This window comes from Elgaria multicarinata, chromosome 2 (genome assembly GCF_023053635.1).
Source record: "Elgaria multicarinata webbii isolate HBS135686 ecotype San Diego chromosome 2, rElgMul1.1.pri, whole genome shotgun sequence".
Lineage (NCBI taxonomy): Eukaryota > Metazoa > Chordata > Lepidosauria > Squamata > Anguidae > Elgaria > Elgaria multicarinata.
Genome location: NC_086172.1, coordinates 163,984,318 through 164,006,654, shown reverse-complemented (window position 1 = coordinate 164,006,654; position 22,337 = coordinate 163,984,318). Strand labels below are relative to the sequence as shown.

Genomic DNA, 22,337 nt, shown 5'->3' with positions numbered 1-22,337 from the left:
TCCTGCAAAGTGCATCCTTCAAAAAAGCAACTCTTGCTACCATGGACAGCATCCATTTCCTCTTTGTTGCTATTTGCCATGGTAACAGTATTTTTCACCTGAGAGCCATTTTGGGCCACGCTGCTATACAGCAGTACGACAAGAACCACTACTGTAACACCTTGTGTGTAAAATCCACACACAAGAGCTTCTCTTTCCTGCAGTTGAGCCTTTCTCCTCACATTATAATCCAGGTTGCTGCTGGGTCCAGCACTTGGAAAATATTGAGCAAAACCGTGTCCTTGGCATATGGTTCTATGCTATGAGAGCGACATACTTCCACTTATGGTGGAAATGAATGAAAACAGAACCCTGCAATTGTGAAGATTAATATCTGGATTGCAAAACTGCAAATGGGTTTCCTTGTTAAACAGCAATTGGCCTGTACAACATATTGCTTTGAAGAGCGGGCAGTAAAAAGACCAGAAGCAAAGGGGGAAAGGAATGTATTTCACTGCAAACTACTGAAACATCCGAGACAAGGTGGGCTAGAGGCATGAATCAATCAATAGTCAAAACCTCTATCCCACCCAGTTAAATTATGGAATTCACTACCACAGGATGTAGTGATGGCCACCAATTTGGATGGCTTTAAAATAGGGTTGGATAAATTCCTGGAGAATAAGGCTATCAATGGCTACTAGTCCCAATGGCTATGTGCTACCTCCAGTATCCGAGGCAGTAAGCCTATATAAACCAGTTGCTGGGGAACATGGGTGAGAGGATGCTGTTGTACCATGTCCTGTTTGTGAGTTCTTGGTCGACAGCTGGTTGGCCACTGTGTGAACAGAATGCTGGACTAGATGGACCCTTGGTCTGATCCAGCATGGCACTCCTTATGTTCTTATCTTTAATCAGCCAGGATAATCAGCCAGGTTTGCACATCTGAGTTAATATTTCTTTGATGAAAGCAACTCTATTATTTCCCTTCTTTCGGGGTTTTTTTTTTTTGGTTTATTCAATTTTATTTCATTTTCCAATATAATCCAAACAGTAAACCTTCCCTCCCCCCGCCAACCCCATCTTACCTCCATGTTTATAAGTAAAATCATTAAGCAACCAGTTGGATAAATTAATAGTTACATAGAAAAAAGAGAAATAAAAATAAATAAAACAAAACAAACAGATTGTATCAAGCAAGGCACTTCTGTTTGCCTGCACCGTTTTTGTGCTGGGTCACATTACTCTGCACTTTAAAAACAACAACAACAACAATATTAATCAGAATGTATTTTCTTTTAGTAGTTTAGTGTTATATAATTTTTCATGGGCAGCTAAGATCAATAGATTCTTAATCCGACTGTGTATATTTGGAGTTTTATTTGTTTTCTAGTGTTGTAGAACTTAGCTATTAATGTGGCCTTACTAAACTGTGCAGCATGCCCCACCCCCTTGGCAAAGTCCCACTTCCCAAAAGGTATCCCGTGGACTTCTTTTCCATTGAGTGAGGTTTCCAGGACCACATTCACCTTGGTTAGGAGATCAAGCCATTTTGAGAGCCATATTTGGTGCCTTCAGTAGCTAGGGTTTCTGGCTCACACAACTCGTGCCTTAAGAAGTTTTTGTCAACAACGGTTTCACCCGTCTTTCTTCCCCCTCCTCCCATTTCTTACAGCTGCCATCGGAATTTCAGGAACGTGTCAGCATTCACTTAGAGAAGCATGGATGCAGCCTCTCCGTACCTCTGTGTCATACATCATTTGCTGACAACATCCCGACATGTGTCATTGCTAAAGTCCTAGAGAAGCCCGACCCAAACAGCCTTTCTTCCCATTTGTCGAGCTCATCAGCCAGAGATCTTGCCTTCCAGGACTCCGTCGGAAAGCTCAGCCAAAGACCTCAATACAAGTCTGACATCTATTGCAGTGATACAGCTCTTTACTGCCCGGAAGAGAGAAGAAGGGAAAGAAGGCAGAGTGTTGACATGCAAGTGAAAGACGTTGGGTTCCTGAGATCCCAGAATTCCACAGACAGCACCGTTGAAGAAGATGGCTTCCATTCCAGTTTCTCCCATGAAGCTTTCCCGGAATATGTTACCTCTCTGCCTACTTCGAGCTCCTACTCCAGCTTCAGCGTAACGTCTGAGGAGAAGGAGAATGCCCAAGCTAACACATTGACTGCCTCCCAGCAAGCAATCTACATGAGCAGCCGCGATGAGATGTTCGAAAGAAAGCCATCTTCAGGTTATGACCACCAGGGGAGCCCCAGGTTTGCCAAGTCCAAATCCATTCAGCACATGGAGCTGGCTGATGACCATGAGAACTCCCCAACCTTCACTAGGACTATGTCGCCTTATACAAGCGAGCCTTACCACTTCTCGGCCATAACAACCCAGCAAGCTTTAGCATCGCAGCAAATGCGCAGTGAGTGCAGGGACACCCATTTGTCTGAAGAGGACCTCCCTGGGCGGTGGAGGCAGCTGAGCGTGGAGGACATCGGGGCCTATTCTTACAGGAACAGTGGTAGACTTTCCCCCTGCAGCTTCTCAGAGCAGTATTACAGAAGCCCCGTCAAGAAAGCGGACAGCCGGTCAAGCCCCATCTATGCTAGTTACAAAGGTGACAGCTTCTCGGAGGGAGAGGACATCTGCCAGAGCCGGCTCATGGATTCTTGCTTCCTGAGAACAGACAGCGGTCTGAATATTGACATCAGCACCAGCTGTAAACAGGACAAGTTGTCCTCTTACAAAACGAAAGAACTGAGAGACAAGAAGAACGAGAGGATCACAGTCCAGGTGTGCAGCAGCAAAAGCATGGATGGCAGCCCTGTGTTGAAAAGAGAGTATGTTGACGTTAGTCCAAACAGCTCGGCAGAGTCCCTCAACCAGAGTTCTATGGAGGCTTCGGAGATCCACCAGTCTTCCATCGAGCAAGGAAGCCACTCAAGCCTTCATAACAAGCAGCAGCAGTTTCAACGGACTGGAAGTACAGGCTTGAGTCGGAAGGACAGCCTCACAAAAGCACAACTGTATGGGACCCTCCTCAATTAAACATCTTCCAAAGTTGCAATAAGGAGACAAAAACTCAACAAGGACAATGGTGACTCTTTGATACTTCTAGCATAGAGTAGGCTTCTGAGAAACAGAATTATTATATATATATTCATATTCACAATGGTACTGTTTTCAAGGGAGAAAAATAACCCCAATCTGATGACAAAACACACACACACACACACACACACACACACACACACACACACAACATTACACGGCACTTTTCACATGATGACTTTTCCATCTTGGATACCAACCCTTTGCCCACTTTTATAACCTGAGATATTTTTATAAACAAAAATTGTATTTAATAGACTGTCCTTCGTACTCTCAAGCGCTTTGAGTGACATTTTTTGTCCCCTTCAAGTAGGTTTCTTATTTATTTTTTGTGCATGAGGCCACATGTGCCTAAACTCTTGGAGAAAAGGGTTTAAAAAGAGAATGGGGGAGAGAGAGAGAGAGAGAGAGAGAGAGAGAGAGAGAGAGAAAGGTGGGAAAAATTCCTTATCACTAGGACAAATCAAATCCCTATAAAATTCTTTTAAAATGTGGATTGTGTGCGGTGCAAGATGTAAAAGAATGGTGATGTTATAAAGAAGTCTATTTTTTAAATGCAATGGAAACAAAATGACCCACTAAGTTATTTAATATGAAATGTATTTCAGAGTAAAAACAACCAGGGGGAAATGCGAATGCACAAAGTGATACAGATATTTCAGTTCATCTGTCCCATTGTGTTTCAACTTCCCCACCCTATACACTACCTCAAAATTAATTGAGGGTTTCTTTGTCACTTATTTTTCTGTAGGCTTGCATTTATATTGTCTCAAATGCATGGAGTGTCATAACTAGTACTGTATTTTGCATTACTTAATAAAAGACACCAGTGGAAATGTTTTGATTTCCCCCCCCCCTCATTAAAAGTTGTCCTAACAGGATGTTGCTGTGGTTGTTACTGCGTATTGTATTCAACGGGGTCAGTTTTTTCCCTCCTCTCTGAGGTCACAGCAAGCGCAGTGTTCTCTGCAGGAGCTGAGAGGGAGAAGGGATCCCAGACTCCTGAGCCAGATGTCGGAGAGCTATCTTTAACCTCACATCCAGGGATCCAAACTATCCTATGGTCTCCTGGATGCCGTCTAGTAGGGCTGTACAAGCTTCAGGTCTCGGATTCTAAAGTTTTAATCACAGAGGCCATTTTCTGACAGATCTGCCATTTCCTCTCACAGCCGTAGGCCCCCGTACAGCCTACAACTCCCAGCATGCAGTGCCTGAGAGAGCTGGACTTACCAGGGCCCAGGAGTGGAGGCTATACATGTCCTCGCCACCGCCATTGGCCACTCCTCAGCTCAATCACCACCTTCCCCTCCGCCATTGCTGCCTCTGCTCCTGGGCCCCAGTAAGTCTTGCCTTCCCAAGCACTGCATGCTGGGAGTGGTAGGTTGTACAGGGGCCTAGGGCTGTGATAGGAAATGGCGGAGCTATCATAAAATGGTGGATCTGACAGAAAATGGCCTCCATGATTCAAACTTTCGAATCTGAGGCCCAAAGCTTACACAGCCCTACTGTCTAGAGGCCATAAGATTGCTCCCTTCAGAAACAAAGCCTTAGGATGGGGGGGGGGGAAGCATGCAAAATCCAAGAACCCACCAAACAGCCCAGTCATCTCAATCACACTGGCCACTGTGGGACCCCGAGAAAGCCAGATTTGGCCCCTGGAACTGAGGTTCCCTATCCCAGTGATAAAATTGTGAATCGTATGGAAAGAACAAACAGAAAAGAGTTCTTTTGGATCAGACTCTCAATATACTAGACACTGGGTTCATTCTTGGCACTAACTTCAAGACAAATGAAATGTAAGCACGAATGTCTCTATCAGAAGGCAGGACTGCATCAGGAGTGGAGCAGACATTAGGGTTGCCGGGGTGTTGCCAGTCTCCATCATATTGTGGATTTGTATGTTCTGCCCTTCCACAAGTGAGCACTGAGAACATGGTGTAGGAGTGTAGGATCTCACCGTGTTGCCTTTCTGCTGAGTCAAATCATATACTGAGCCTGCTCTACTCTGACCAGCTTTCAAGGATCTTCAGCAGCAAGGTCTTTCCTAGCTCCTGTTCTTTTAACTGGAGATACCTTATAACAAAGGTGAAAGAAGAAAGTGCAAACGCTGGGTTGCAGTTAAACCTCAAAAAAAACCAAGATTTTGGCAACCAGCTTGATTGGTAACTAGCAAATAGAGGGAGAAAACGTGGATGCAGTGACAGACTTTGTATTTCTGGGCGCAAAGATTACTGCAGACGCTGACTGCAGCCAGGAAATCAGAAGACGTTTACTTCTTGGGAGGAGAGCAATGACAAATCTGGATAAAAGAGTTAAGAGCAGAGACACCACACTGACAACAAAGGTCCGCATAGTTAAAGCAATGGTATTCCCCGTAGTAACCTATGGCTGCGAGAGCTGGACCATAAGGAAAGCTGAGCGAAGGAAGATAGATGCTTTTGAACTGTGGTGTTGGAGGAAAATCCTGAGAGTGCCGTGGACTGCAAGAAGATCAAACCAGTCCATACTCCAGGAAATAAAGCCAGACTGCTCACTTGAGGGAATGGTATTAAAGGCAAAACTGAAGTACTTTGGCCACATAATGAGAAGACAGGATACCCTGGAGAAGAGGCTGATGCTAGGGAAAGTGGAAGGCAAAAGGAAGAGGGGCCGACCAAGGGCAATATGGATGGATGATATTCTAGAGGTGACAGACTTGACCTTGGGGGAGCTAGGGGTGGCAACGGCCGACAGAAAGCTCTGGCGTGGGCTGGTCCATGAAGTCACGAAGAGTCGGAAACGACTGAACGAATAAACAACAACAAAACTAGAGACTGAACCTTCTGTATGCATATCATGTGCTCTGCTACTGAGATGTGCTCACACACAACGAACGTAGTCAGAGCATAAGTAGGTGCAAGCAGTCGAGGCTGCTGCCTCCAATTTCAGTGAGGCTGTGAATCCATTCCGAACGATGACTGTGCGCCACCTCGGGGCTGAACTCCAAATCTGACCCACTCAGTGATGTTAGGCAAGCCGCCATCTCTTGGCCCAACATACTCCAGAGAGATACTGTGAAGATTTCATGAGTTGCCCCCACATACGCATATGTCTTCAGCTCCTGGACTCCAGAAAATACAGTGTCTGCATTCACTATGGTGGATCCTCGTAGACCCTTTTCTTAAATAAATGTATGAGAGGAGCCCCAATGGATCTGACCAAAGGGCCATTAGTTCAGCATCTTGTATCCCACAATGACCAAGCAGATGTTTCTAGGAAGCCCACAAGCAGGACAGGAAGAGAACATGCGCTACCAGTAAGCAGTATTCAGTGAGTGGTGTTCAGTATCCAAGCAAACTCCTTTAGAGTACTGCGAGAAACCCAGAGTGGATTCACCGCCCCGCTGACATCTAAGTCACCAGCCTCTACTGCCACCATCATCTTATGTTCTGTGGAACTTCTGGTTTTGTATTTACACTTTTTGTTCTATACCTCTCCATTCATTCACTTAGATCACAGGTGGGCAAGCTGCAGCCTGCATGTGGCCCCCAGAGGCTGCTTGTGAGGGCTGCTGCAGTTGTCCTACCCCCCACTGGATAGCCTACCACCCCAATTCCTCCTGCACTTCCTGCCACCCTCCCACCACAAAGGGAATGCAAAGAGAGCCTTCCCCATTCTCCCTATGTAGCAGGAGCCGCAGTTGTTTGGTGGGATGGTGAGAACCCAATTCTGCTGGGAAACGGGTATGCGAGAAGGACTCTCCTCGTGCGTCTGTTTCCCAGCAGAACTGATTCTCCTGGAGAACTGGGCGCATGGCAATGACTCTCCCTGTAAACCTGTTCCTAAGTGGAATCAGTCCCACTACCAGCCCACCAAACAGATTCTACTGGAAACGAGCATGTGGGGATAACTTTCCTCATGCCCCTGTTTCCCGACAATCTGTTCATGCTGGAAAAGTGGCTGCATGAGGAGACGGACCCTCACATGCCTTCCTTAAGGTGAGGGTAAACCTTCTTCATCTTCCCAGTGATCAGGAGAGGAGCTTTAACCTCAAACCACCGCCACCACCCATCCTAGCAACTTTGATCACAATTTCTGGGAGGAGGATAAGGTCAAAGCATCTTCCTGCTCCTCTCAACTGTGATCCAAATCACTGTGTTATGCATATACACAGCCGCCCAACCAGACACCCCCATCCCGACAAGAGAGGCTCATCAATTAAGAGAGCAGCTGTCCTTCGCTTTAGCCAGACTGTATCAGGAATGTGGTGCTCAGTTCTAATAAAAGCAGACAAACAAGAAGCTTTCAATACGATGAAACAGTTTAGAATGAATGACAGGCAAAGGAAAGTTGAAAGAACTGGGTCTGGTGTGCAGAGAGAAAAAGAGGGAGACGAGAAGGTGGGGGAGACATGTTCAAATATTTAAAGGGCTGTTCCAAGCAAAACAGGAATCTAATCTCCTTTTAGCCTGAGGTAGGGAACATTAGATACAGGCAGATGTGGAAGACATCACAGGACAGGTAAGGAACATCAACAGCACTATCATTTCTCTTGGTGCCGTCTTCTGAGGTACCCAAAGGAGAAGATTCTTCACAGCGGTCTAAAGTAGATGACTACTATTCCCATTTTATGGGACTCAAGTGCCTGACTAAGATGGGACCAAATGGCATCTGAGAGGACACCTAACTCAAAATCCAGGCCATCACAGGCCATTTGATCGGAGAAGGATGTTATGCCCTAGACGGCAATGATACAGACGACGCCGTGAGAGAATAATATGACATCATCCCTGGGCTGATTTTCTTATAATGGCCAAATATCTTTTATTTGTAAGCAATGCCTGCTTTATTGTTTTCTAAACCATTAATAAAGAATGGAGCATGTGTTACCTCACACACTACTAGGAATGAAGACACAGGCACTAAAGGCAGAATTATATGATAAACACAAATGCATCCAATCCAATCTGCGTAACCCTTCTCTGCCACCACCTTCACAATACAGGGGAGGAAGGGTTGCTTCACCCTTTCCTCATCGACAAATGCACAAATCCACAAAACTCCATTCTTCATTTCACCCTCCCCACATTGCTTTTCTCTCACAGGGTTCCAAATACATCTTTGCCTCATGAAGAAGCAGGCAGGAAATGGGTTAAGCAGCCCTCCCTGTCGCTCCCCCATTTCAAACTGCCCCTTCTAAAAATGGCCTTAGGGGTTGTTCATTTGTTTACCTAGGGTAATATCCAACTATGTCCCAGTGCAAGTGTTTGTTTGTTTGTTTATTGCATTCCTATTCTGCCCAACAGCCAAAGGTCTCTGGGCGGTTCACAAAACTGATGTTAGGCTATAGGGTGACTGTATGGAAAGGAGGGCAGGGCTCCTGTATCTTTAACAGTTGCATAGAAAAGGGAATTTCAGCAGGTGTCACTTGTATGCATGCAGCATCTGGTGAAATTCTCTCTTCACCACAACAGTTAAAGCAGCAGGAGCTATACAAGAGTAACCAGATACAAAAGAGGGCAGGGGGAAAAGTCTTCACCTTACAGGGAAAAAATACCACAAAGAAAGCGATAGACCAACTTCTCTGGGTTGGGTGTTTCACAGCCAGTGGGGTAGTGGTAAATTAGGGTGAGCATATGAAAAGGAGGACAGGGCTCCTGTAGCTTTAACAGTTGTATTGAAAAGGGAATTTCAGCAGGTGTCATTTGTATATATGGGGAACTGGTGAAATTTCTGCTTCATCACAACAGTTAAAGCTGCAGGGGCCCTGCCCTCTTTTGTATCTGGTCACTCTAGCATAGGTCCTGCAGCTTTAACTGTTGTGATGAAGAGGGAATTTCACCAGGTTCTCCATATATGCAAATGACACCTCCTGAAATTCCCTTTTCTTGCAACTGTTAAAGATACAGGAGGCCTGTTCTCCTTTTCATATGGTCACCCTAAATGTTGAAGTGCAGACTCTCATCTTGACTAGGGTGACCATATGAAAAGGAGGACAGGGCTCCTGTATCTTTAACAGTAAAGTGGAAAAGGGAATTTCAGCAGGTGTCAATTGAAGAGGGTGAAATTCCCTCTTCATCACAGCAGTTAAAGCTACACTAGCTATAGTAGAGTGACCAGATACAAAAGAGGGCAGGGCTTCTGAAGCTTTAACTGTTGTGATGAAGAGGGAATTTCACCCTCTTCAATTGACACCTGCTGAAATTCCCTTTTCTATATTACTGTTAAAGATACAGGAGCCCTGTCCTCCTTTTCATATGGTCACCCTAATCTTGACAGTACATATCGCCCCCAAGCAGAATCCAAAACTGCAGGCAGCTGTGTTGATCCTTATTAATGAACCAGGTGAAGCAATTTTCATCTCCTCCAGGTACAGGTCTTTTGTAAAGCAAATGGGTCTTAATGGCCCATTCCAAACCAAGCCGCCCCCAAAATACTTTGCATTACAACAGGGAACATTATCTTGTTGTTGAGATTTGCAGCTAAGCTCAGAGGCAAAAAGGAATTTTGAAAGGGGTGGCAATGACATCAGCATCCCTGCTAATAAAAAAGTACCGTTATTGTGTCCCTGTGAGCCGTGGTTCCACTACACTATTGTGAGGAGATGCTCTCCCTGGTAGACACCTGTCTCATGCCTCTTGGCAGGGGTAGCCAGACTACACTAGGATTAGTCCCTACTACCACCACATTTGCATCGCTGAGCCCTGATAGCTATCTGTGAAGCATATATAAAATCTGAGGACATTTCTCACGGCAAAATCACGAAATATTACAAATGCTGCAGCTAAAAATTCGGTCTCCCTCCTTCTGTATTTGTGCTTTTCCATGCAAAAATGAAAGCTTCAAAATTCTAACTTTGCACAGATTTGTAAATCTAAACTTAAAAATGGCTTCAGTTCTTGTTTAAGTGACATCAGCTTCACGCTATGGAGTTGCCAAATGAAGCTCCTCTTGTGACATCAGTCCAGTGCAAGCCTTTGAGGACAGCTTTTACTAAGCTTGCAGTTCCATCAAGCCATAGATTTTATCCCACAGTCTCTGTGATTCGCTTTCTATCTGCCCTTTTTTGCCTTTGAAATCCTCCTACTTAAAGAACCTGACTGATGAGAATTGAATTTGAATTTGTCTAGGTCAATATTTAATTCTAGGATCAATAAATCTTCAGATTGGCTGCAATTCCCAAGCCATCTGCAGACAAAGCAGTCAGGCTTAGTAACTTATTTCATGCCAACAACCAAGTCTCAAAGGAGTTAATGCATCTGATTGAAAATGAAGGAAATACATTTCAGCAAGATGAATATATTTACAATGGTATTCAAAATGTTAGTGTGTGTGTAATACATGCTAGGAGGGTATACATATCAAATAGGGGGGTAAAATAAACTATGGAATTTTCATCAATGAGTCAGGAACCAAACCGAATGGGGGCAATCAACAGTTTGGTTGATTGCCTGAGTCATTGATGAAAATAGAAAAACTCCCAATTGGAACCCAATGCAGTACAAAGGGCAGGACTCAATACTGCATCATTGTGTCCCCTTCCTCCCCATTTTCGTCACTGACCTCACTGGCCCTGTTCAGAAAACACACTAAACCATGATGGTTAAGCATTTTGAGCTAAACATTATGGCTTAGTGTGTCGTGTGAACCATGACTTAGGCCATAGCTAGACCTAAGGTTTATCCCTGGATCGTCCAGGGGTCAAACTTGTTCATCTAGGTGACACACAGGGGATCCAGTGCTCAGGCAGGGGCGAACCCTGGATGATCCCAGGATAAACCTTAGGTCTAGCTGTGGCCTTTGTGTGGTGTGTGAACCATTCCTAGCCATGGTGGCTGTATAACCGCGGTTTAAACACGCTCCATAACCCCTTGCTGCAAAAGGGTTAGTGTCCTAACCATGCCTTAGCGTGTTGTCTGAACAAGCCCACTGTAGCTAACATGGGCACAACAACACCTCCATGGGAGTCAGCCTTAGGCAGTTGCCTAGTTTCCTTGAACACCTGCTGGTGGGTAGATTAAGTCATCTGGCAGTGACACTTCAACTGGGTTTGGATGATCAGAGTGAGGAAAGAAGCCACCATGACAGGGCTTCTTTTCCCCACCTTGCACATGCCGGTCACACAACCACAATTTCCCTAATTTCCCTTGATGCAGTGCAGGTTAGCGTGCCATCCAAACCTGTCAAGGTGTGCAGTGGGGGGGGCTTCTAAATCACCCCATTACCCATGGCTTGTTGTAAGGGTTGTGGAGTGGCTTAGAAGCAACTTATGTCACACATCTCGCTGAGTTTGGACCACATGCTAACCCGAACTACATTGTGGGTAAGTAGGGAGATCCCAGCCATGCAACTGGCACTTGCAGGGCAGGGAAAGAAGTAACGATGACTTCTTTTCCCCCTCTGATTGTCTGAACGCTTCCTTGGTTTTTTTTAGCTAAATGGGACTTTCTAATTAAACTCACCATTTAGAAAAGGGGAATGGAATGTTCACCTTTGCCACTTACTAGAACATCAAACTTTGCAAGTATCTTAATGCCCAGGAAGGTCTAAAAAGAAGAAGCATTTCCAAGCCGACAGAACAGGCTGTTTTCTGATGACGACCGTTTGTACATTGCTACTGGGGCTTGGATGGACGGACGAATGGAGCTCTGCTGCCTTTCCATCATTTAGTTCACACAGAACGCCTTGAGGGTTTTTCCATTTGCTTCCTTGGCTTCTACTCAGAAAGCAGCCAAGCGAGTGACAGTTTTCATTTTTGCACGCTGGCATCGCGGATTGACAACGTGAAGCGACTCTCCTCTCTAAAGAGGAAAGTGGCATGAAAAATTAAAGAAATGCTATAAGACTGTGGGCTGTCCTTGCATGATAGCACCGGCTAACACTGCTAGCAAGCTTGTTCAGAAACATCCTTAAAGGGTTCCAATTTCAGATATCAGTTCATTCACTACCATTACTATTTGCTTATTTCATTTCATTTCTAGACCGCCCAATAGCTAAAGCTCTCTGGGCAGTTCACAAAAAGTATCACAATACAAGATAATAAAAACGTAATATAAAATCTCTAACAAACATACAACTGTTTAAAACAATTTAAATAAGGTGACCATATGGAAAGGCGTACAGATAAAATCAGAGCAATGTAAAACAATAAATATACAGAGCTAAAATGTATTAAATCATTAACAAACTAAAACCAGTAGAAAAGTTTAAAAGCAATAAGAACAATTAAAAACAATTAAAACTATTTATTTATTTATTTATTTATTTATTTATTTACAACATTTATATACTGCTCAGTTATCTAACACAGATTCCAGAGTGGTGAACATGGATATAAACTAGGGGTGTGCACGGACCCCCCGCTCCGCTTCACTTGCAGATCCGCCATTTTTCGGATCGGGCCGCTCTGCCCCGCCCCCGCTCCGCCCACTTCCGCTCCGCTCCGCTCAGAGCTCCGGATCCGGATCCGGAGCTCCGTTTTTGCCCCCCATAGGGTTGCATTGAAAGCTAAAAAAGTATACAACTTTTTTTCTGTTCAAGTTAGAAACCTCACGTTTGGCACCATGACACCTCATGGGGGTATACACACGCATGCCAAGTTTCAAAGCAATCCCATCATCCCCTGATTTTTGGGGAATTTTTGAAAATCGGGCACCCCATTCAGACCCCTTGGGATAGCTCCGTCAATTTGCATGTTAGAAACCTCAAACTCGGCACCATGAAAGCTTATCCATGTGTCCACATGGACGCCCAGACTCAAAGCAATCCCATCATCCCCTGATTTTTGGCGCGGCTCTAACCTCTAACGCACCACCCATAACCCTAATTCACACCCCTTTCGATAGCTCCGTCAATTTGCACGTTAGAAACCTCAAACTCGGCACCATGATAGCTTATCCACGTGTCCACATGGACGCCAAGTTTCAAGCAAATCCCATCATCCCCTGATTTTTGGGGATTTTTTGAAAATCGGGCACCTCATTCACACCCCTTGGGATAGCTCCGTCAATTTGCATGTTAGAAACCTCAAACTCAGCACCATGAAAGCTTCTCCATGTGTCCACATGGACACCCAGACTCAAGGCAATCCCATCATCCCCTGATTTTTGGCGCAGCTTAACTCACCCCAAATTGTCCCATTCTACAACTACGTCAATTTGCATGTTAGAAACTTCACTCAGCACCATGATAGCTTATCCACGTGTCCACATGGACGCCAAGTTTCAAGGCAATCCCATCATCCCCTGATTTTTGGCGCGGCTTAAACTTTTTAACTCACCCCAAATCAAGTCCCATTCTACAACTACGTCAATTTGCACGTCAGAAACCTATCCTTTGGTCCCATGACAGCTTACCCATGTGTCCCCATGGACACCAAGTTTCAAGGCAATCCCATCATCTCCTGATGTTAGGGGAACTTTTGAAAATCGGGCACTCCAGTATGTCAGGGATTTAAAGTTGCAATGCAGACAGCTCAATGGGGCCAGTTCCAAGGAAATCCCAACATGCCACGAGATAACCCTAAATCTTCTGGCACATTTGAAAAAGGGATTATTGAACTTGATAAAGTCTAAGTGAGCGCAGGAAGGACTTCTCCCCTGAGTCAAAGCAAGACACATACACCATCCCTGCAAGGCGGGAAGGGGAGAAGGGAGGGAAGGCAGGCAGGCAGGGGACAAGAAGTGTGTATGCTGTATAAAAAGAATAAAATATTATACTACTAAGAATATACTAATATATATACTACTAAGAATATCTAATAATATGTTTAAGAATATTACTAATAAATGTAGGGAAATGGGACAAGAAGTGTGTATGCTGTATAAAAAGAATAAAATATTATACTACTAAGAATATACTAATATATATACTACTAAGAATATCTAATAATATGTTTAAGAATATTACTAATAAATGTAGGGATATGGGACAAGAAGTGTGTATGCTGTATAAAAAGAATAAAATATTATACTACTAAGAATATACTAATATATATACTACTAGCAGCCCACTCAGTCCAAGTTACACAGAGAAGGAAAAGAGAATAGAGGAGTATCCTGCTTGGTGTAGATGAGCCCAGAGATGTTTTCAGGAGATGCCAGAAGCAGCATAGAGTTGGTGCCTGAAGTTCTTTGGGTGGTGTACAATAGATTAAAAAACTAACATGCAAAAATTAAAACAAAGAAAGAAATGCAGCAGTTAAGCTACTAGCTGGTGCACTGTGCTGGGACTACATTATACCTGGCTTGAAAGACCTCTGCAGTGGTTACTAATTGCTTTCTGGGCTCAATTTAAGGTGTTGGCTTTAACCTTTAAAGCCCAGAACAATTTAGGATCTGGTTATCAAGGGAACTACATGTCTCACTTTGAACCAGGCTTAGTATCTGCAGGAGAGGCCTTTTTAATTGCATTCATTTAAGAGGCATATAAAATGTTGTTGTTTCAGGAAGCTTTCCTTGAGTAACCAGCCGCGGTTCTTTTACTATAAGAACATAAGAAGGGCCATGCTGGATCACATGAAGGGTCCATCTAGTCCAGCACTCTGTTCACAATCAACTGTTGACCAGAGATCCACAAGCAGGACATGAGTGCAACAGCACCCTCCCACCCATGTCCCCCAGAAACCGGTGCATATAAGCTTACTGCTTCTGATACTTGCTTTTATCAAAACTCTGTTTCTTTTTTAAAAATAATAATTTTAATGTGGTGTTTTTATTCTTTTATCCTGCTGTTCACTGCTCCAAAATCTTTGGATGAGAAGCGGCATATAAATATTGTAAATAAATAAATAAAGTTCATATAATTAAGATCACATTTGGTTTGGCAGTTGGATTGTAAGCCTGCAGGCAAAGAGAAGGTTGTTTTCCTTGCTCTTTTCACAGCTCCTAAAAATGATAAATGATTAAGCTGATATACAAGCAAACAAGAGGAAGAGGAAGAGGAAGAGGAATTGGAAGAAGAAGAGGAGGAGGAGGAGGAGGAGGAGGAGGGATGGATTCATGTAACGTAAATCAGCTTTTATGAGCTCGAAATTTGAGCTTGAATAAATTTGTTTGTTGGGCACTGAGTTCATAGAATCCTGATTTACATTCTTTGCCATACACATCATCACCCTGCAGTCTGTTTCACCAAAATAAAAATAAAAATGATTGATTATAAGTGGATAAACCCAGGTGGGTTCACTTTGCACTTGTCCTCATCATCATCACGGGTGCGCGTGAGGAAGTGAGTTGACTTGATGTTTCTCGCCATAAGTCAACCTCATTTCCTGATCACACAGCCTTCTGTGGTTTAAAAATAGAAACAGTAGCAGGTCCTCAATTAATTACTCTCCTCCGTTTCCAACATCAATAGCTGTCTGCATCATTTTATATCCCCCACAGGGTGTTTCATAGCAACACAAAAAAAAACACTCCGCAAGGAGCCAAAACCCAGGGCAGCCATTTCACATCTCATACATGGCTTGAATTAAAAACCTATTGGAGCCATTGGCTTGCATGGCATCCATAGCAAGGCCAAGACAGAGCAAAAGCAGAGGTCTTATCAAGCCAGGAAAGTGGCCAAGAGTCTGTATAATTAGACCCAAGGGCTTCCGTGTGGCCATTTTGAAGCAATCCTGACCAGTGCATGGTGATGTTTTGGTTTCCCCAAAATGTTCAGAATCTTTGTCGGTTTTGCTTCAACAGACGGGCATGACTACCCCTCTGGAAATCCTTCAGAGGGTGGGTGATATTGGTAGGGAGCAACATTGGCACCAGTTCCTAACTAGGGTTGCAAGCTTTGATTAATCAATCAATCAAATTAATTCTGGAAGAACTTCCAAGTGATTACAAAAAATGGAGTCACTAATTGATCAGGGAAAACAGTGTACCTTGCTTTTGAATAGCCAAGCACATTCTTCTTCATCAAAATCACTGGGTTTATGCATATGCAGATTTAACTTTAATCACTCAGTGAATCAAATAAAACTGATTTCTTTAAGCAGGCGACAGCCCTAGCCTTAACAGACAATGTTCCGGCCTGAACTTTTATGCATGGTGTTACACGGAGCCGTCCCGTTAACAACCTTGCTACATCTCTGGCTCTTTTGCAAAATCGTTTCCTCCATATTTCAGCAAGCAGATCGCTTGGTTTGCTTTGAAGTGTGCATTGAGGGCAAAAAATAATTGCTCCCTTAGCTAAGAGCTCGTAAGTTATTGTTCTGAGCTTGCCTGATTGTGTGCGTTTCCCCCCTCCTTTCCCACCGACATGTTCCAGTGCTTGATAATGGAAGCTGGCATACAGCCTCGCTATAATAAGGCATTTGAGTCAAAACATTTATTATCTTGCCCTGATCTTCAAATCATGCTCAAGAAATGTCTCTGAGAGAGAAAGCTTTTAGCAACACAAACACCATTTTACCTTTGTCTCTTTCTACAAACACAAACCCTTGGATGGAGGGCGCAAGGGAAGGAACATCACAGAATAATACCTTTGTTGAAGATAGCTTTTGCATCTGTCTAAAAAGACTTGAGGTTTTGCCATCGGCATTCAAAAAGTAAATTGCCCCAAGACTGAGGAGCTCAAATGAAAGGCAAGACATGTTGTTAACAAGAGGAGAAACTAGCTAATTGAAAGAATGACCTAGTTTGAACGACACACGGCAGTTCACCATAGATTATTTAACCCACAATAGGTTATTTAACCCACAGGGGCCATTTTGAATAAGCAACTCCCAATCGAAGCAATCCCCTGATCAATGGTTCCTGTTCAAAATGGTGTCCTGCCATGATGGGCTGTCATGCCATGTGAAGCAGTCTACTATGTCTCTAAACAATTGTTTTCTGCAACAACAGTGTGGGCCACCTTCACCATCCTAGTACCCTTCAGATGTTTTGGAGTACAGCTCCAAGCACTCCTGACCATTGGCCATGGTGACTGAGGCTGATGGGAGTTGAAGTCCAAAACATCTGAAAGGCAACAGACTTGAGGCTGCAGCCAGATTGTTGACAGGGGCTGGTTACAGGGAGCATACAACTACCCTGTTAAAACAGCTTCACTGGCTTCCAATCTGTTTCCAGGCACAATTCAAAGTGCTGGTTATCACATATAAAGCCCTCTATGACTCGGGTCCAGGCTATCTGAAAGACCATATCCTCCCATATGAGCCTGGCCTTGGTCTGAGACCTTCAGGGGAGGCCTTCCTCTCAGTCCACCAACATCCCAGGCACTCCTGATGGGTACGTGGGAGAGGGCTTTCTCCGTGGCTGCTCCAAGGCTCTGGAACTCCCTTCCCAGGGAGGCTACGCTGGCTCCCTCTGTGCTACAGTTTTGGAGGCAGGCAAAAACCTTTTTTTTTTCCAGCAGGCTTTTGGAATTATACTGGACCTGTGTTAATGTATTAGATCCCTCCTTTTTTAATCTGTTAAAGTTTTTTTTAAAAAAAAATTACACATTTTTAATTTTACTGTAGGTCTAATTCTAACTTCTGTAATTTATATTTATTTGTTTTAATTGTACGTGTTTTAATCTTGTAAACCGCCTTGAGTCCCAGTACTGGGGAAAAGGCAGGATATATATAAATAAATGAATAAATAAATAATAGATTGGTGAAGGTTGCTCTAAAAGTGTAATGAGTCAGCCTGAAATCATTCATCACATAAGATCTCCACCCTCACTGCTCACATCCTAATATATTGAAGGTATGTCTTAATGGTGACTTCTCATTCTGCAGGTTGCACACTGTAGCCCATGACTTTAAGCATAGAGAAATATCTGAGGAAGAGGGATCCATCCAGTCATACCATCAAAAGCCAGACATTAAGACTATTTTCCTCGCAGGCAGAGGATCCACACAGGCTGAAGAACACCATTCATCTTGATTGTGAGATTGGAGAGCTGAGCTGCACTCCCAGTCCCTAACACTTAGGGGGTGATTATCCCTCAGCCATTGATAACCTACTACTCACACCTCAACATGCATACTGCTTCCATTGGGGAAATGCTGAGTTATAGCCTCAATGAGGAGATATCAAAGGTGTCTGTGTTGTTTGATCTTGTGATAGCCAGTGATGCTGCACTTGTTGAGTAAGGAGCATCCATATGTGAATTCCGTTTAGGTGTATCCAGATGCACCATCAAAAGATTGGAATCTCTCTTAATGAAGCCATTAATCCAGACATGGATATATGATCCATTGGCTTGGGGGGTGGTTTCACATTTTTGAAAGACACCTCCTACTTGCACATTATTATTAGTTTAAATATAGGAAGAGACTTGGTTTCTATTTCTTTGGACTCTCGCTCTCAACACCCATGGAACCACTTACACTGGGATTGGGCGGTGCCAGCACAACCTCTCCCATCACCTGAGAGAAGAGAGCAAATGTGCTGCCTTCCATTGTCACCACTGCATCCGTCTCTCCTCTCCCCTGCCCACCGCTGCGTCCACCTCACCCCACTGCATCAATTTCCCCCTGCCCACCACTGTGTCTGTCTTCCCCCCACCCCCAACATGTCCACCTCCTCTCCCCCCACATCCATCTGCTCCCACCACCACTTGAATGCTCACCATGTCTGTCTGTCTCCCTCCCACTCTCCCTGCCCTAGCCCAGCCCAGCCCACTCACTGCTTTGATGATGCATCTCCCACCCTATTGCTGCTCTCTTCAGAGACCAGCCAGGCCCCAAATGCCTGGCTCTAGGGGTCTTTTCTCAGAGCCAGGCATTGTGGGAAGGGGATCTGCAGAGCAGTGATGGTGGTGGCACCACCAGTGGGTTTGGGACAGTGGTGGGAGGCATGGTGGCAAGGGTAGGGAGGCAGGTGGACAGCACACAGTGGTGTCAGGTCCTCCTGGATCCGGCCCCGGCAAGAAAGGAGGGCAGCGGCAGGGGACCCTATGTGCCACTTCTTGCAGTGCGCCACTTGAGGTGGGCACCTCGCCCTGCTTCATGAGAAAGCCAGCCCTGGAGCTGTGAAGAGCACCAATAATTAAGAACTGAAGGTCTTTCTTAGGTGCCAGGTTGGCCAATATGTTTGTTTTCATGCTTGTTTGCCCTTGACGAAAGTCTGTTTTCATTAACTGCAACCCAAAAGCACTCATTATCTTGAAAGGCCTTAAGTCTGGGGGAAGGGAAGGGAAGTTGTCAGACTGCTGCGATGGTGTCATTAACACCTGCTGTTTCAGTAAACAAAACATGCACAGTGCTTGGGCTGTGTAAGCCTTGGAAATAGAAGCAGGTGTTCCCAGAAGCATGCCAGAACTTGAAGCACACCAGATAATTCCAAAATATATTCGTTTTGCAATGAGATCAGCATGGATAAAGAATCCAAAAACCATACACTTTACGGCTTCAGCACCAAGATCAGACTCTGAGAAGATACCCAGGAAGGGACTTTTACATTTCTATACTGCCCAATAGCGAAAGCTTTCTGTGCAGCTTACAAAGATAAAAAACCCTAAAAAAAATGCAACACAGCAACATAATACAAAACTACCTGCAATGAAAAATCATTTTAAAATTCTGACCATATGCTGTCAAATGCTTGGGAGTAGAGGGAAGTCTTGAGCTCCGATAGGAAAGATGACAAGGTTGGCACCAGGTGAACCTCACTGGGGAGAGTATTCTGTCATTGCGGGGCCACCACCAAGAAGGATCAGATTCAGCTCTGTAGGCCAGATCCTGACCTGTACCTAATGGAATACATTTTATTTGTTGCACTCGTGTCCTGCCTGTAGGTTCCTGGTCTACAGCTGGTTGGCCAATGGGTGAACAGAATGCTGGACTAGATAGACTTGATTCGTTCCAGCACGGCTCTTCTTACATGCATATATTAGTATCTTTTGGATGTTATCTAATTGTATATGCTAATAATACTTCACATTCATATGATTTTAACGTTCACTTGGGGGCCTGCTCACACAGTCGGACTCCTCCATGTGATTGTGTGACCCATGGCTATGCAGAGGAAGACTAGCATGATTTTCACTGAGGTGGCTACCAGTCCCATTCAATGTACAGCATGATCCATACTAGCCTTTCTCCCTAGGGCCATATTACCATGTGATCACACTTGTATATAAATACAAATTGTGTGCTTGATGGGGACAAAAAATAATCCTGGATCAAAGGCATTGTGCAGTTCTGTACACTGTGGGAAAATAAGCTCAAGAACACTGACAAAGCTTACACTTCAAGCCTATACGTTTTGTTTTCATCGGGCTAAGAGGAAGTGCTATAGGTTGGGAAATCAGCTAATTTAAGTGGCATTTCCTACAACAAAAGGGACCTTCAGAATCAAAGAATCATAGAATAGTAGAGTTGGAAGGGGCCTACAAAGCCATCGAGTCCAACCCCCTGCTCATTGCAGGAATCCACCCTGAAGCATACCTGACAGATGGTTGTCCAGCTGCCTCTTGAAGGCCTCTAGTGTGGGAGAGCCCACAATCGCCCTAGGTAACTGATTCCACCGTCACACTGCTCTAACAGTCAGGAAGTTTTTCCTGATGTCCAGCCGGACTCTGGCTTCCTTTAACTTGAGCCCGTTATTCCGTGTCCTGCACTCTGGGAGGATCGAGAAGAGATCCTGGCCCTCATCTGTGTGACAACCTTTCAAGTATTTGAAGAGAACATAAGAAAAGTCACGTTGGATCAGTACAAGGGTCCATTGACTAGGAATCCATAAGCAGGACACAGATGCAACAGCACCCTCGCACCCATATTCCCCAGCAACTGGGGTACATGGACCTACCGCCTCAGATACTGGAGTTTGCACTTAGCCATCAGAACTAGTAGCCATTGATAGTCTTCGCCTCCACAAATTTATCCAACCACCTTTTAAAACCATCCAAAGTGGTGCCCATTATTACATCTTGCGTTAGTAAATTCCATTGTTTAACTGTGCGCTGCATGAAGAAGTCCTTCCTTTTATCTGTCCTGAATCTCCCACCTATCAGCTTCATGGGATGAAGGCTCAGTTACCAGCAATAAGAGCTTTGAACTAAACTTTAGAATTGATAATCTCAGCAACTGCTCTTTGAAGAGTTAAGGATTCTTTGTTGTGGTTTCAACCAACTCTTGGAGCTGTTTGGTGCGAATATAAACAATAAGATTATGTTATAACTAATCCATCTGGGATCCCAATTTACAAAACTTTAAAAACATAAGGATGCTTGCTTCCTGAAATTGTCCATGAAGTGCAAATATATTAAACACATTTAATACCCTGATTTCAAGATGTTGAGATTATCAGTTTGATCTGCAATTACTGGACCATTTCATGGTCTCAGGATTACTTGAGCCATTATAAACTGAGTACAATTAATGATGTTTATGTTTTTTGCAAGTATAAGAGCTATCAGACTGGAGAAGGTTTGCATGTGCAACGTTGGAGCCAGGTTCAACTGACAAACAAGCGAAGGGCATCACTTTTTCACACTTTGGGTTTTCAGTTAGCCCCAAGGCAAAGAAGACCACAATGGCAGGACTGTGAGCCAAATCCCTCCCTCCGGGATTCCCCAGCTAGCCACACCTCCTTCCCCTGGATCCACCCCTTTCTCCCCAAGCACCAATCATTTGTTAGTTTCCTGGCTTTTGTGCAGTATTTTCCCCATTCTGAAAGGTTGAAATGCCTCCCCTAAGAGTTACCTGCAGCAAGAGCTTTGACCTGAAATACACTGGTATTGGAAGGGGGGCACTTGGAGTGACCATATGGAAAGGAGGACAGGGCTCCTGCATCTTTAACAGTTGTATTGAAAAGGGAATTTCAGCAGGTGTCATTTGTATGCATGCAGCACCTGGTGAAATTCCCTCTTCATCATAACAGGTAAAGCTGCAGGAGACCTGCCCTCTTTTGTTGTGGCTCTCCCACACTAGAGGCCTTCAAGAGGCAGCTGGACAAGCATCTGTCAGGGATGCTTTAGGGTGGATTCCTGCATTGAGCAGGGGTTGGACTCGATGGCCTTGTAGGCCCCTTCCAACTCTGCTATTCTATGATTCTATGTATCTGGTCAGTCTAATGCAGCTCCTACAGCTTTAACTGTTGTGATGATGAGGGATTTTCACCAGGTGCTGCATGCATGCATACAAAGGACACCTGCTGAAATTCACTTTTTTATACAACTGTTAAAGATGCAGGAGCCCTGTCGTCCTTTCCATATGGTCACCCTAGCTTGCGGCTTTGCCTGTCCCCCTTTGCCCTCCACCCTGCCCATCACAGGAATATGGCTCCTGGCAGCTTCCCCAAAATTGAATTTAGCCCTTGTATTGAAAGAGGTTCAGCAGCCCTGG

At 44.4% G+C, this 22,337-nt stretch overlaps 1 protein-coding gene across 2 annotated transcripts in view; it reads left to right on the top strand.

Annotated features, from left to right (window-relative positions):
* BEGAIN (brain enriched guanylate kinase associated) overlaps nucleotides 1-3,075 on the top strand; it is a 196,331-nt gene extending 193,256 nt beyond the window's left edge. For both annotated transcript variants that reach the window (XM_063147652.1, XM_063147653.1), the window contains exon 7: nucleotides 1,655-3,075. In XM_063147652.1, coding sequence (XP_063003722.1) covers nucleotides 1,655-3,028 — 1,374 coding nt within the window. In that variant the 3' untranslated portion in view covers nucleotides 3,029-3,075. The remainder of the gene's footprint in view (nucleotides 1-1,654) is intronic.
* Nucleotides 3,076-22,337: the final 19,262 nt, after the last annotated feature.